The following is a 13,355-nucleotide window of genomic DNA, read 5'->3' on the forward strand; positions in this document are numbered from 1 at the left end:
TCGGCGATGCCGCCGCTGGAGAGAGAGAAGAGATATCGCTGACCGGGGAGAGAGAAGATTTATCGTCGAATGGGGAGAGAAAGGAGACGTCGCCGGTGCCGACTGCCAGCACTCGTAGTGAAGTGGGGGAGAGAGGCCTTGACTGGAAAGTGGGAGATGTTGCCGACAGGAGAGAGAGAAGGAGATATCGCACTGTAGAGAGAGAAGATTTATCGGGGAGAGAAAGGAGACGTAGCCGGTACCGACTGGGCTGCCGACAGTTGTCAGTGAAGTGGGGGAGAGGTGTCGACGAAGAGAGGAAAGGGACGCAGGGGAGAGAGGCGCGAGAGGAAAGGAACGCGAGAGTCGTCGACAAAGAGAGGAAAGGGACGCAAGGGAGAGAGGCGCCGACGGAGAGAGAAAAGAGTAAAATGAAAAAGGAAATTAGGGTTAGTTTGTTAATATAGGTAATCGGGTTAGGGTAACGGTATCCGATTACCTAATTCCGAACCCTACTCGAATCCGAAACGGGTAAAATTTTTTAAATCTGAATCCGCTCAAATCCGTTTTGTAAAAACCCAAATCCGTCCTAATAAGGTTTGGGCGAATTGGGTACCTGTAAAAACCTGCCCGCCTGACATCCCTAATCCCCTCTCTAAATAATCCTCTTTCTTTCTTTTTATTATTATATATATATACTAAAACAAATATTAAAATTAGCTTTTACATTAATGTTAATTAATTTAACTGATATAAAAATTAATATATAGTAATAAATACCGTGATATATGAAAATATAATAATAATAATAATAATAATAATAATTGTGAAAGTTAATAAAATAAAATTTATTGTTGCCGTTAATTTTTTTTTAATAATTGCAATTACAATTTTATTACAAAATATATATAATTATAATTTTAGAGCACCAATATCCAATAATTTATAATAAATTTTATATTTTTTAATAGCAAAAACTTTTACTCTCAAATTTCGTATCCCATTACACATCTGCATTCTGCTCACATGTAATTTCCTTGAAGAAAGCCTGGAATACTAATAAAGAGTATCTTCAATATTTTTGTTTAATGTTTCCCCATTATTTATAACATTTTGGTGTCTAGCAGCCAGTTTCTATATTTAAATTGAGTTGCAATGTGATATGTCAGTAATAAAATTAAATTCCCACTATTTTCTATATCAAAGAACAAAGAGAAAATCCGTTCGTGCATAAAAAAAAAAGAGAGAAAAGCCAGAACATGTTTTACTAAACATTAAAAATATATATATATACACACACTTAAACTCTATTTCTATTGAGCAAAAGAACCATCATGAATAATTTGTTAGTGTTTAAGGGAAAAAAAAATTAATATAAAATATAGGATACTGTATCCTTTTTTATATAAATAAATAACACAAATCTTTTTGTTGAAAACTCCGCAACAACTCCATTATGCAATTCTAAAGAAATTAGACCATTCGTTCCAAACATATTAATTCCTTTACTAACTCTGGTTAAAACATGCTCAGCATTAAAGATCTCAAATTAGATGATAAAATCATGTACTGATATTAATATTTTAAAAAATTCAATACCCACTATCTTTAGTGTAAATTGAGAAGCAATCTTAAATTTTAAAACAAATTAATGGTGGTAGATAGGAAGAACTCAAAACTTGTACAAGAATTCTATCAGCATCTTCTATATCTCCCAAGTCCAGTCCATCATATAAACCGTAACACAGATTGTAACATCAGTCTAAATATACAAAAAAGAATCAGAGTAAAATATGGGGGAAACACTAGAAGAGGAAATTAATAAATAATAATAATAAAAAACAGGAAGTTGAGACTCAATTAAGAAAGCAGAAGGCATCCTTTTTTTTTTTTTTTTATTGCAAACAGAAGGGGGAGAAAAGAGAAAAGGTAAAACCAAATTTTAATTAATATACATTCACAACCATGATTTTATCTTCTACTATGATTTTAATCCCTACCTTTGAGTACAACACAATAGAAAGATCTTGAAAATCTCTTGTTTATCTCCTCTACTTAGTAAGGCGGCCGCGCATGAGCCCAAGCATAGGCATCGTGCCCTAACTGACCTCCATTAGGGATTAGATTCGGCGGCAGATTATAAACCGGCATCGCAGAGGGATCTGGCAGCCCAGCTTGTCCTCCGCTGCCTCCAATAGGTGGCGGTGAGTTACTAGACCCACCCTGGATCTGTCCCTGCCCTCCACTACCAGCTTCCTCGTCATCCTCTAATGGCAATCTTTCATAAGTGGCATTAGCAAATGTTGCTGCAATTACCATCACTGGCCCTGCCGCTACCAGTGAGCCCACCACACTTCCTCCGACTACTTGCCCTTGTCCGCCAGCTAGGTACACGGTAAGCCCGGTGGAACCAGGTGGGGCAGGTCCAGGCAAAAAAGCCCCTGTTAAGGACAAGATCTCAAACCTTCCATGAAGTGCCACTACGGCTCCAGGTGCTGCAGGCTGTCTTAGGGTTACGTTGGCCACTGAGCCACTGCCACTAAGTACACAGACTCCCCGTTGACGCCTTCTGGCAAACTGTGCTACGCTTTCAGCTATATCAGCTCCGCCAACAACTTCCATGACATGGCTGCGCAGGGCGTTAGGGCTGTCGCGAGTGACAAAAATGGGTGGTTTTGGTTTGTTTTTAGATCCAGGAGGGCGACCTCGGGGTCTTCGAGTACCAATTTCAACAGCACCCTCTTTAGGTTCATCGCCTGTGTCTTTATCTTCATCATCGCCGCTCCTGTTACTGGTTTCGTTGATGGAGAGTTCTCCCTTATTAAGAGAAGATGAATTCGATGAAGGATCGAGGCCTGCCAGGCCAATATGACCGGTCCACCAAGGATTAGCCAGGGTTACAAATCGAGAGAAAACGATTGGAGAAGTAGAGAGGCGAGGCTTAATTTGGGTTCTGGCAAAGGTTGAACTTTGGATTGTTATTTTGTTCCCTTTTGTAAAAGGTTTCAAATCAGAGAGTCAAAGCAATGAACAGTAAGAAAACGAAGAATAGTTTGCCTTCTCAATAGGGTTCTTGTGTAGGCTGCTATGCTCTGAGTCTTTCACATATTTTGATGATGAAGAGAGGGACGAGAGGTTGTGACGAGAGAGAATTAGATGCAATTTCTAATATGGAATCAAGTAAAGAGAAGAAAAGAAAGAAAAGAGGCCTTTCACAAGCTAAGAGTAGTACGAAAGATCAACGACCCAGAAGTGATCTCAATAGAAAGAACAAAGAACATATGCAAATCCCATAATAGAATCAATTGAGCAGAGAGAGAGAATAATAAACAAAGCACAGAGAGAAATGAAAAGTTAATGAAGATACAAAAGAAGAAAAATCCTCTCTTTCACTCTCGAGACAACAATGGATCAAATGTCTAAATTTCTAAGTAACTTTCATTGAATGTTGGCTTGTGTTTTGTGTTTTGTGTATGTATTGCGTTCTTTTTTTTTTTTTTTTTTTTTTTCTTCTGTCAATGTTTTACTTTGTAGGCACTACTTAAAGCCACAACAACATATAAGCTCTTCTTTTAGAGGTCATTGAAATTAGGGTTTCGTGGGGTAGCGTGCGCGTGGACAAATGCGGGGGCATGTCGTTTTCTCGTGCCCCAACTCGACAATTCAATAGAGAAAGAGAAAGAGACCCATTTGATGGACGGACTATCTTCGGCCTTTCAGCATCGCCATTGTAGCTTCTTCTTCTCATAACCTTTTCCTTCCTCTTTATTTGTCTTATTAATTTCCACTTTTTTTGGGCCCTTCCATGTAAAAGACTTATTGGTGGATGTTCAAACCCTAGCTAACTATATAACTCAACAAAGGGATAATGATGTATGCTTTCTTCTTTCTTATGAATGTAAGAAATAATTTCTTCCCTTTTCTCCCATAATTTTATATAAATATTTTTTACTATAAAGAAATTATTTTACGCAAAAAGATTATTCCAATTAATAATTGATGATATCTTTTCTTTCATATTAATTAGTATTTTATTATGAAAAATAATGTCGATATATAAGCATATGTCACTAAAAACATTTAGGAAAGCAACTTAATAATTTACTGTAACTAATAGCTTTTATGATTTTAATTAAATTATATTTAACTATTGTTCTTGATATATAAAATCATTAATAATGATAATTATATCTATACTTTATTATTGAAATATACATAAAAAATATTAATTTATTATACAACTTGCATAAGGATTGAAAATATAATTTTGATTATAAATATTCAAATCTATTTTTATCATATAAGATTAATATTATCTATTATTTCTTATAATTATGAATAATTTATTAATATAAAAATCTAATTTATTAATTTTAAAAGGATAATACAGTATTAAAATCAAATTAAAGTTACAGAAATACTTTTTTTTTCAAAATTAATACAAATTGCAATAAATAGATGTTAGCTATGTATGAATTGCAGTTATGAGAGAGGTTTATCAAATAAGTTGGTCTATTTAAATATTTATTAGCAATCAATTACTATCAATAAAATTGAAATACTTTAAAATGAAAATATAATTCCATTAATTTTAATGTAGTTAAAAAACATTAATCAAATTGGATATCAAAGAATAAAATCAAATTTATGAAAATGATATTATTTTGATTGGAAAATTATATTATATCAATTTTTTTTTACTTGATAAGGGAGAATTTTACTATTCCCAACTTAAAATTAATTATTTAAAGTTATTTGATGGTAAGGTTTGAAGTTGGAGTTTCAATAATATAAAATTTAATATTTAAATTAATTTTACCACGAAATATGAAAATATGCAAATATTCAAGGTCAAGGACCTTTTTTAAAAAAAAAAATTATACAAAATTATCATTATTTAACTTATTTATATATAATAAAAATTTTAGCTACTATTTACCATAGCAGTTCCAAAATTAAAGTTTTATTTAATTAAAGAATTTATACTACACTTAATAAAGTTGTTCATAATTTATTAATGACATTTTTATTACGTGCTAGTCTCTTGTTGCTAGAAGAAGCTTCCAACCTTCTTTGTATTTAATATTTTTGTATTAATTTTTTTTTAATAATTTAGATATTATATATATAGTAGTGTTATAAGTTATAGGAAGTAAATATGTTAATATAAAAAGTAAATATTGATAGATGAATCAGTTGTTTAATCTTAGGAATTGTATAATCACAGATTTGATTTTGCTTTTTGTTTAGATACCGTCTCTCATGTATAAATAGATTGTAATTTCTATTGTAAAATACAACAAATATTATCTTTGTACATGGTTTCAAAACCTCACCTATAGAGATTTAAATTTTATTTGGAGAGTTAGAACTCTATTCATTTGGGTTACCCACATAGGATAACATTTGGAGATTTAGATCTCTGTGTTCATTTGGTTTACCAATAAATGGCAACATTTGGAGATTTAGGCATCCTTTCATTTAGGTTACCAATAAAAGGTAACATTTGGAGACTAAGGATTCTACTCATTTGGATTACCCATAAAGAGTAATATTTGAAAACTTAGAGTTCTATTTATTTGGGTTATCCATAAAATGTAATATTTAGATATTTAGGGCTTGTTCATTTGGATTACCCATAAAAGATAACATTTGGAGACTTAGGACTCTATTCACGGCTACTGTTCACCGGGTATTGTTCACGAGTACTCTTCACGTGTACTATTCACAGGTACTGTTTTTCTTATCTTTTGTTTATTTTGATTATTTTGAGTTGATTATCTTTATGACTGAAGTTAAAACCACCATGTGATTCTTGTGATAATTAAAATTACGGAACACAAATTCAATAGATCTAATTTTTTGGATTAGAGTAAAACTATCCATATTTAATTACGAAATATTGAAATGGATGATCATCTTACCAAGGATCTTCCAACTGATGAAACTCGTAGAGATTGGATGAGGGATGATGTTCGTTTGTTTCTGTAGATTCGAAAGTCTATTCATAGTGAGGTGATTAGTCTTGTTAATCACTGTGAATTTGTTAAAAAATTAATGGAGTATTTAGAATTTCTATATTCTGGCAAAAGGATTTGGCTGAATCTGAATATTGAGTCATGGCACAAGTCGTTTGTGAAGTATTGTGGGTACGTCAACTATTGAAAGAAGTTGAGTTCATAAATTCGGTGTATATCTTCACTAAATCTCTAAATAGAACTCGAATTGATTATATATATAATAAGTTGGGCATGATTATTAATCATACTCTAATTTAAAGAGGAGTGTTATAGATTATAGGAAGTAAATATATTAATGCAAAAAGTAAATATTGTTAGATGGGTCAGTTGCATAATGTTAGTGATTGTATAATCACAAATTTGATTTTGCTTTTTATTTAGATATTTTCTCTCATATATAAATAGATTGTAATCTCTATTCTGAAATAGAACAAATATCATCATTCTATAAATAGTAACCTATTTAACATCAAAGAATATTTACAAAATAATTTATTATGTGGAAAAATTTTGTTTATAGACACTTGTCTATAAACAAAATTTTTCAAAATATAAATAAATAAATGATTTTTTTATATAAAATTAACTAGAATCCATTTATTTATATTGAATTCATACTGTACTAAGTATAAATAAAAATTACTCTTGTTATCTCTTTTAATATTTGGTGTTTTTGGCACACACTTGTAAGAAATCTCAATTTAAATCTGGGTATATATGGGGATGGACGAATTTAAAAGAAAAAAAAAAAAAAAAAAAAACTTTCACCAATTGTTACATATGATGAATAGCTAAAAAGTTAGTATTGTAGTCTCTATCTTCAAACTTTAGTTTTTGTTTTTTTGAAATGAAAATTGAAAGACTAAAATTTAAAACTCTCAAATTTATTCAAATACACTTATCATCGGCTTAAGTTTATCGGCTTAAGTTTACGAGTCCCTTCAAACTTTAATTAAAAGAGTAAAAGTATTGTAAATATAAATTGGCAAATTAGGGCAAGGTAAATCACAATTATATGTTGAATCTAAGAAGATTCTAATTTGGCTTCTTCTTTCTCTATCGATAATTGGAAAAAATAAAAACAATATAATTATTGTATGGTACAACCAGGAGAAAAACGAGCTAGCACTAGCATCAAGATTTTAACAGTTAGATTGCAAAATTGTTGAATTGATATTCTTAAACCAACCGTTTTAAATTATTGTATAAAGTTTTAATTTTTTTTATTATATACAACAATATATTTTAATAATTAATTTATTTTATATTTAATAAAATTTTAATAATAATTTTTATCCGTTATAAAAAAAATAAATTAGTATTTTATGTTGAAAATGAAGGTAAATACCATTTATTGCCACAATTACATATATAAAAACTTGCTTAAATTCAATCTAATAATGTTGAGAAGGTGTTACGATTTGGTTTGAACCTTCATATTCTCTATTTCTAATTGAAACAAATAATTAAAGTAAACATATTTATTTTTATTTTAATTGAGTGATACAACATATATATATTTTTTAATAATCATAAAATTACTTGAAGAGAAAAATCTCAGTCCAGTTTTTACCTTACCTGCAGTTTAATTTCCTAGGGGGAAATTAGGCTATAGCCTTGGTTTTGTTGATTGTAGCTATATTTTCTTTTTTATTGATAATAATTAAGTCACTTAATATTATATTTTATATATTTTTTATGCATTAGCTAGTAAGTAGTTTCTAAAATTGTGAGAAACTTTATAATATAATTATTAAATGTAGAATGTTATTATAATTCTAATTATGATTCTTCCCATATAAATTTTAGCATAATTAAAATTAATATATAACTATTGCGTAGATATAGAAGCATTGATTTTTTTTTCACTGACCTGCAAATGGTTAACAGCTGAAAAGGGAAATCAGCATGAGAGTTGCATTATGCAGCACCTGCTTTTGGCTTTCTGAAAACCTGCGACGATTTTATTGGACTCCCACTCCCTATAGCTTTTGGCTCCATATTATATTTAATGAAAATTATTTATTTAGACAATTTATATTATATAGATTTAATTTACAACAATTATAACGGATATACGCAAATATGAATATAAATGTATTTATATTTTGAATTCACAAACATCAAATTAAGAGACATATATATCATCAGATTTTTCTTTCTTTTTCTCTCTGTTCTTTTGTGATTTGATACGTTGACAACTTTGTAAATTGAGCTCTCAAAAGTTTATATATAGTCGGTGTATATAGAAAATAATATATTAATATTTCATATGTACATGATTTCCAAAAAAAAATTATGCTTACATACATATATATGTGTGTGAATTATTTCAAATATATTATTTCTGTTAAAACATATACAGATATTACATTATATGGCAAGTGACTTAAAAAGTTTAACTCGTAAATGATCAACTACAATTACGAAAATAAATTAAATTGCTTGATGGTTTTTTTTTTTTTTTTTTTAAATTATAGATTATATTTTATACATGTCTAACTTTTATTGAATTGTCATTCTATAACAGATTGTCTATATGGAATCACAGTCGAGGATCGTAAGGTATAAAGTGCAAACGAGTCAAATGAATCAAAAAAGAAAGGGAAAAGAAATTGCACGGCCCTCACCATTAATCAGTTTGAGGTCTTTTACTTACCAGCTCTCATGCGTGACTATCACTCAATGAGTAAAATCTAGGGCAAGTTTTCTTTTTGTGCTGACCCAACCAGATATAGAGAACTTTCATTCTTCATCAACCGGTGCTAAAGAGCAAAGACAATTATGCTTGTTCCAAAAGCAAAAGCCAATAGCAGTGTCATAAATTGAGTGAGAAATATGAGATTATATCATCAAATGTGCATCATAGATATTTAATATAAAGCTATGCAAATCTATAAACTATGCATCATAGCATACCCCCAAAACTGGCATTCGTTCCATCCTTTTATAGACCCAATATCCTGTTATCGCAGATCATACAAGTAATATTCCAGGATCTTCCCACTTCATCCATCGAACAAGCTAAACTAAACTAAACTAAACTAAACTCAACTCCAAAATTAACCAATTATGAGAAAATTGGATATATAGACTGGCCGGGCTTGGTAAACGACTGCTTAAGGTTATTCAGCGTGTGAAGCTGAATATCCAAGGCAGCCAACTTTGCAGCAAAAGGCTCATAAGAAAGGGAAATCCAATGAAAATCAGACAGATGGTAAAGCGGACGTAATGTCACACGATAATGAGAGATTGCTGGGAGGCGTTATCGAGATGGCATAAAAGCAGGAAAGCTCTTGAAAGACGGAGCTAGTTTTTTTTACCTTCTTTCATAATCTTTCACCTAGATTGGAAGGACTACAATAGGACATCTACAGGGGTTTAAGATACCTACCTCCGTTGTGCACGAGTGCAATGTTTTTACCATCTCCTTTTCTAGCTGATAGACCGTTTCGTACAAGAAAAGAACTCTGATTCGCACCGGTGCAAGCTTACAATCTAATCTCCCTTTGCGAGTTTGAGAATTTCACAAGACGGATTAGTTCCTATCTCATCTTCACGCCTCCATGACCAGTATTTCGAGGTGTTAAATGCACAGATTCGAGGTGGTAGAAATAGGCATAAAGTGTAACTAAATATCAGAATTCTGACATCATAAAGACTTGATTACAGACCCCAATGGCCTCCTTTACATAGGATTTTCAATATGGTATTTTTCAACAAATCCACAATTGCTTACATCACGTGTCACCCAACCACGTTTACTGCTAAAATTTGCCCATGTAAGGGTCCAGTCCACCTTCACTCAGAGCTCATCCCGCAGCATATATGCTACGAAGCAAACTTTCTTCTATTCTCAACGCCAGGATCAAGGCAAGTCGTGTATGGGAAGATTAATAAAAGAGGTTCCACAAGTCTATACTTGCACTTACCAAAAGATCCTGCAGAACAAGACCATAATCAGATAGTTAATCCAGGCATCAACAGAGTAGTGTTCCTCTTTTCCAGTGCAGGTTTCCTACACGAGTATATGCTACAATGTGGTCGAACTTACAGCTTAGTTGAAACAAAACCACAATATTGAAAAATATACAGATATCATAGGAGACTAGTAACTTAGCATCAAGCAGTTGCTTTCAATTATTTGTAGTGTAGAAACATTCTTACTGTTATCATATTAACCAATAGAATTTTTAAGAAATGGAACAAAATTGCTTGTGTTCACAACCATAAGGGGATCAAATACCTAATAAGGTAATATATAATTAGAAAGGAAACAACAAAAACCCCAGCAAGTATGCATGTTCTCCGACCTGATTTCTTCTCGAATACCTACATAACAAAAAATCAATATTACACCACCTTTTCCAAGCAGCTAGGACAAATAAAAATAAAGATAAGATTTAAAAAAAAAAACAGAAGACTGCATCTAGTTTACATACCATCTTGAATCGATCCATGGTTCCTGACATTATACCCCTTGATATGTCCATTTTGTTGCCCTGAGTTTACAGTATAGTCTAATCAAATAAAGGGCCACAAGTTGTTTTCAGGACTGTTAGATGAAGAAAATACATGCAAGCATACCATTCGATCAAGCAAACGATTATGACTCTCCACTTCCTCATGTATGTCCCCTGTTAACTGCATATAAAAATTATACATGTCATAAGTTACTTAAAAAATGAGAATAGACAGTTATGATTACCAGAAAATAAAGGCCGACATTTTTAAAATACTTTTTTTTCCACTCAGCAAAACATTTATAATGCATAAAACACAAACTAATTTAATTTCTGTTAAATTTAGAAATATCACTTCTGGTAATGCAAGTAAGAATCAATCAGAATGAAAACACTTTTCATACACAGGAATGATATTCACAAGTGAGATTTTGAGACAACTTAAGAGAATTGAAGTATGAATGTACGGGATCTAGATGGAGAAGCAACTAGGAAGGAAGGTATGTGCATGGAACAAATTTAGGGCCAGTTTTAACTGCTCCAGGCATCAACTCAACAGAGAATTTGATATGTATTATTTGGTTCGTGATAATTGTGAAAATTCACTACACGCTTGACAGCATGAGCAACCGCAGTTTTCAAAAACTATATAGATATGAAATTTATCTAAATATAGAGGAGGGATTCATGCACAAAGCAAACCCAAGTAGAGGTTTAAGGATTACAAAATGAATAGCTTGATGGATAGAAATGGCAATTGAGGTCCCCAGCTTTCAATACCTATCAGATCAACAATGTGGGGTATTTGAAGATGGATACTATAGTGCAAAGCCCCATCAAGACCAGCGAGAAGCCCTCAATGGCATCACATGTGCAAATTAAATAACCATGCATATCATTTATCAAAACTATGGACTTAGTCATACCTATCACTGTGAACATGTGAAGACACATCTGCTATTCCTCTAAATATGATGCTTACATTGTACTACATGCTATACATCTGCAGTTTATAATACTCAAATATACAATGGCAACAAGATTTTTTAAAAACATGTCGACAAAAGTATTGCACATATCATCTGAGCAGAAAGTATATTGTTGTATATATTTCAGGATTCTGCAAAGAACTTGACTACCCAAATTGAATGCCAATTAAAATTTAAAGCAAAGAACGGTCTCAAGTTTGAAACTTACTCTCTTCAAGAAAATTACTCTGTCTTGCAAACTGTCAATAGCTTTGTCATTGTCGTGCTCATTAATACTATGGGAATATGAAGAAGAGGCCCTAAGGCCGCCTTCTTCAAGGCCATCATCGAATATAGCTGACCTTGAATTGCGGATGTCCCTGCCATGATTTTGAAAGATGGATTAACAAACTATATAAATGTCCATTAGTTATCGGGCTTGACACTCCACACAACTTAACGAGGGATACACATCTGTCTTCAGATGTTGAATTGATTTCGAGAGGGAAAAAAGGATCAGATTTTCTAACCATCAAAACAACGTAATACATTCATGGCTGAAATACAAATTCATAATAATCTAAATCAATATCAGCTAATTTCCTAAGTGGAATGATTAAAAAAAAATCAGCACCATGAGATCAACCAAAAAAAAAAAGAGAATGAGCCTACTGCCTTCACCCAGCTAAAAGAAAAGCTTCAGTTAAACATATGATGCTGATGAAAGATCTAAATAATGAATTTAAACATAAATCATATAGTTGCCCTAGAACACGATTACAAACATATTCGATCCATTCACTTGAACTAATAAAACAAGAATTGATATAAATCATATTAACGACAAAGAGGAAGACTTGTATTTATGTAGAATTGAAAACATAATGCGGCTTATTAAAAATGTGATTTAACTAACCTTCTGTAACTCATGGTATGCGAGAATAACCTATTTCGTTTTCTGCTTCTGCAAAAGAAGTTTGGATGTGGGTGTTTGGTTAATGAGAAAGTGTAGGAAACGCAGTGCGAGACGCCGACGGCGGTTCCCTGAATCGTGCTTCGGACTTGGAGAAATGGAAGTGGGTTTAGAAAAAAGAAGTGGGACATTATAAGTCAAAGCCCAATAAGGCCCAAGCATTTCTACTTGTCACATATTTATCAACTATTTGTCCTGCTTTTAATTAGATGTAATTAAATGTTATTTGTCCAAATTGAATCTTGGAAAAAATTTACGAATAAAAATTATAAGCAAAATTTAATGAAATAAAAACATCAATTTAAATAGGTATAATCACATTTTAAAGGATAAAAGTATAAAAAAGTTTCTAAATTTTTAATCCAATTAATTATTTTTAATGCTAGCTACAAAAACTATTTAATACTAAAAGTAATTAATAAAAGAGAAAAAAAATGAGGATTTAATAATTTGAAGTTATTTATATGAATAATAATAAAAATATTAAATAATTATTTGAGAAAGTGGAAGTGGATGTAGGGGTAATTGCCTCTGTGTTTCAAAGGCTGTATTGAACAAGAAAACAAAAAATAATGGAAGAACTGAAGCTGAGCTTGGTCATGTGATCATATTTATGATTGGAGAGAGTTGAAGAAAGAGGGAACTCTTTAATCCCATTACTACATATGAATAGCATTTTTATTATTTATTGAAGAATAATGTGTATGTCTATTTATATGTATCCAACCACAAAAGGGGTCCAGGAAGCTCTTTTATTATCACACTCAATGCTCTGTTCTACCACCTGTAATCTTGGTTAATGCCATGTGACCACCTTTGGATTTTGCACCTATACAAATCCACACTTATGAAACTTGCAATTCCTGAAATTTCTTTTTTCTCTTTTGTCTATCTCTAATGCTGTATTGCACTTGCGCTGTTGCACATGAAATGCTTGTTACGCACTAGCTGC

General features: G+C 31.8%; 2 protein-coding genes across 4 annotated transcripts; both read right to left on the reverse strand.

Annotated features, from left to right (window-relative positions):
* Positions 1 to 1,839: 1,839 nt before the first annotated feature.
* LOC110601522 (AT-hook motif nuclear-localized protein 20) lies at positions 1,840 to 2,997 on the reverse strand (the record flags this gene model as incomplete). Its single annotated transcript, XM_021738677.2, has 1 exon — positions 1,840 to 2,997. A coding segment is annotated over one exon (963 nt), but the record flags the coding sequence as incomplete, so codon positions are not given.
* A 6,617-nt stretch (positions 2,998 to 9,614) lies between these two features.
* Positions 9,615 to 12,511, reverse strand: LOC110601732 (bet1-like SNARE 1-1). Of its 3 annotated transcripts, none has more exons than XM_021738996.2 (6): positions 12,347 to 12,511; positions 11,660 to 11,810; positions 10,587 to 10,643; positions 10,442 to 10,501; positions 10,313 to 10,331; positions 9,615 to 9,940 (listed from the first exon to the last, which is right to left on the reverse strand). In XM_021738996.2, the coding sequence occupies exons 1-6, from the start codon at positions 12,358 to 12,360 to the stop codon at positions 9,831 to 9,833; spliced, it is 411 nt and encodes a 136-aa protein (XP_021594688.1). In that variant the 5' UTR covers positions 12,361 to 12,511; the 3' UTR covers positions 9,615 to 9,830. The 3 variants fall into 3 exon arrangements, with proteins under 3 accessions (XP_021594688.1, XP_021594690.1, XP_021594689.1); XM_021738998.2 differs by having other exon boundaries at positions 10,246 to 10,331; positions 12,347 to 12,510; XM_021738997.2 differs by lacking the exon at positions 9,615 to 9,940 and having other exon boundaries at positions 10,116 to 10,331; positions 12,347 to 12,510.
* Between the last annotated feature and the right edge of the window lie 844 nt (positions 12,512 to 13,355).

This window comes from Manihot esculenta, chromosome 15, assembly GCF_001659605.2.
Source record: "Manihot esculenta cultivar AM560-2 chromosome 15, M.esculenta_v8, whole genome shotgun sequence".
Classification (NCBI taxonomy): Eukaryota; Viridiplantae; Streptophyta; class Magnoliopsida; order Malpighiales; family Euphorbiaceae; genus Manihot; species Manihot esculenta.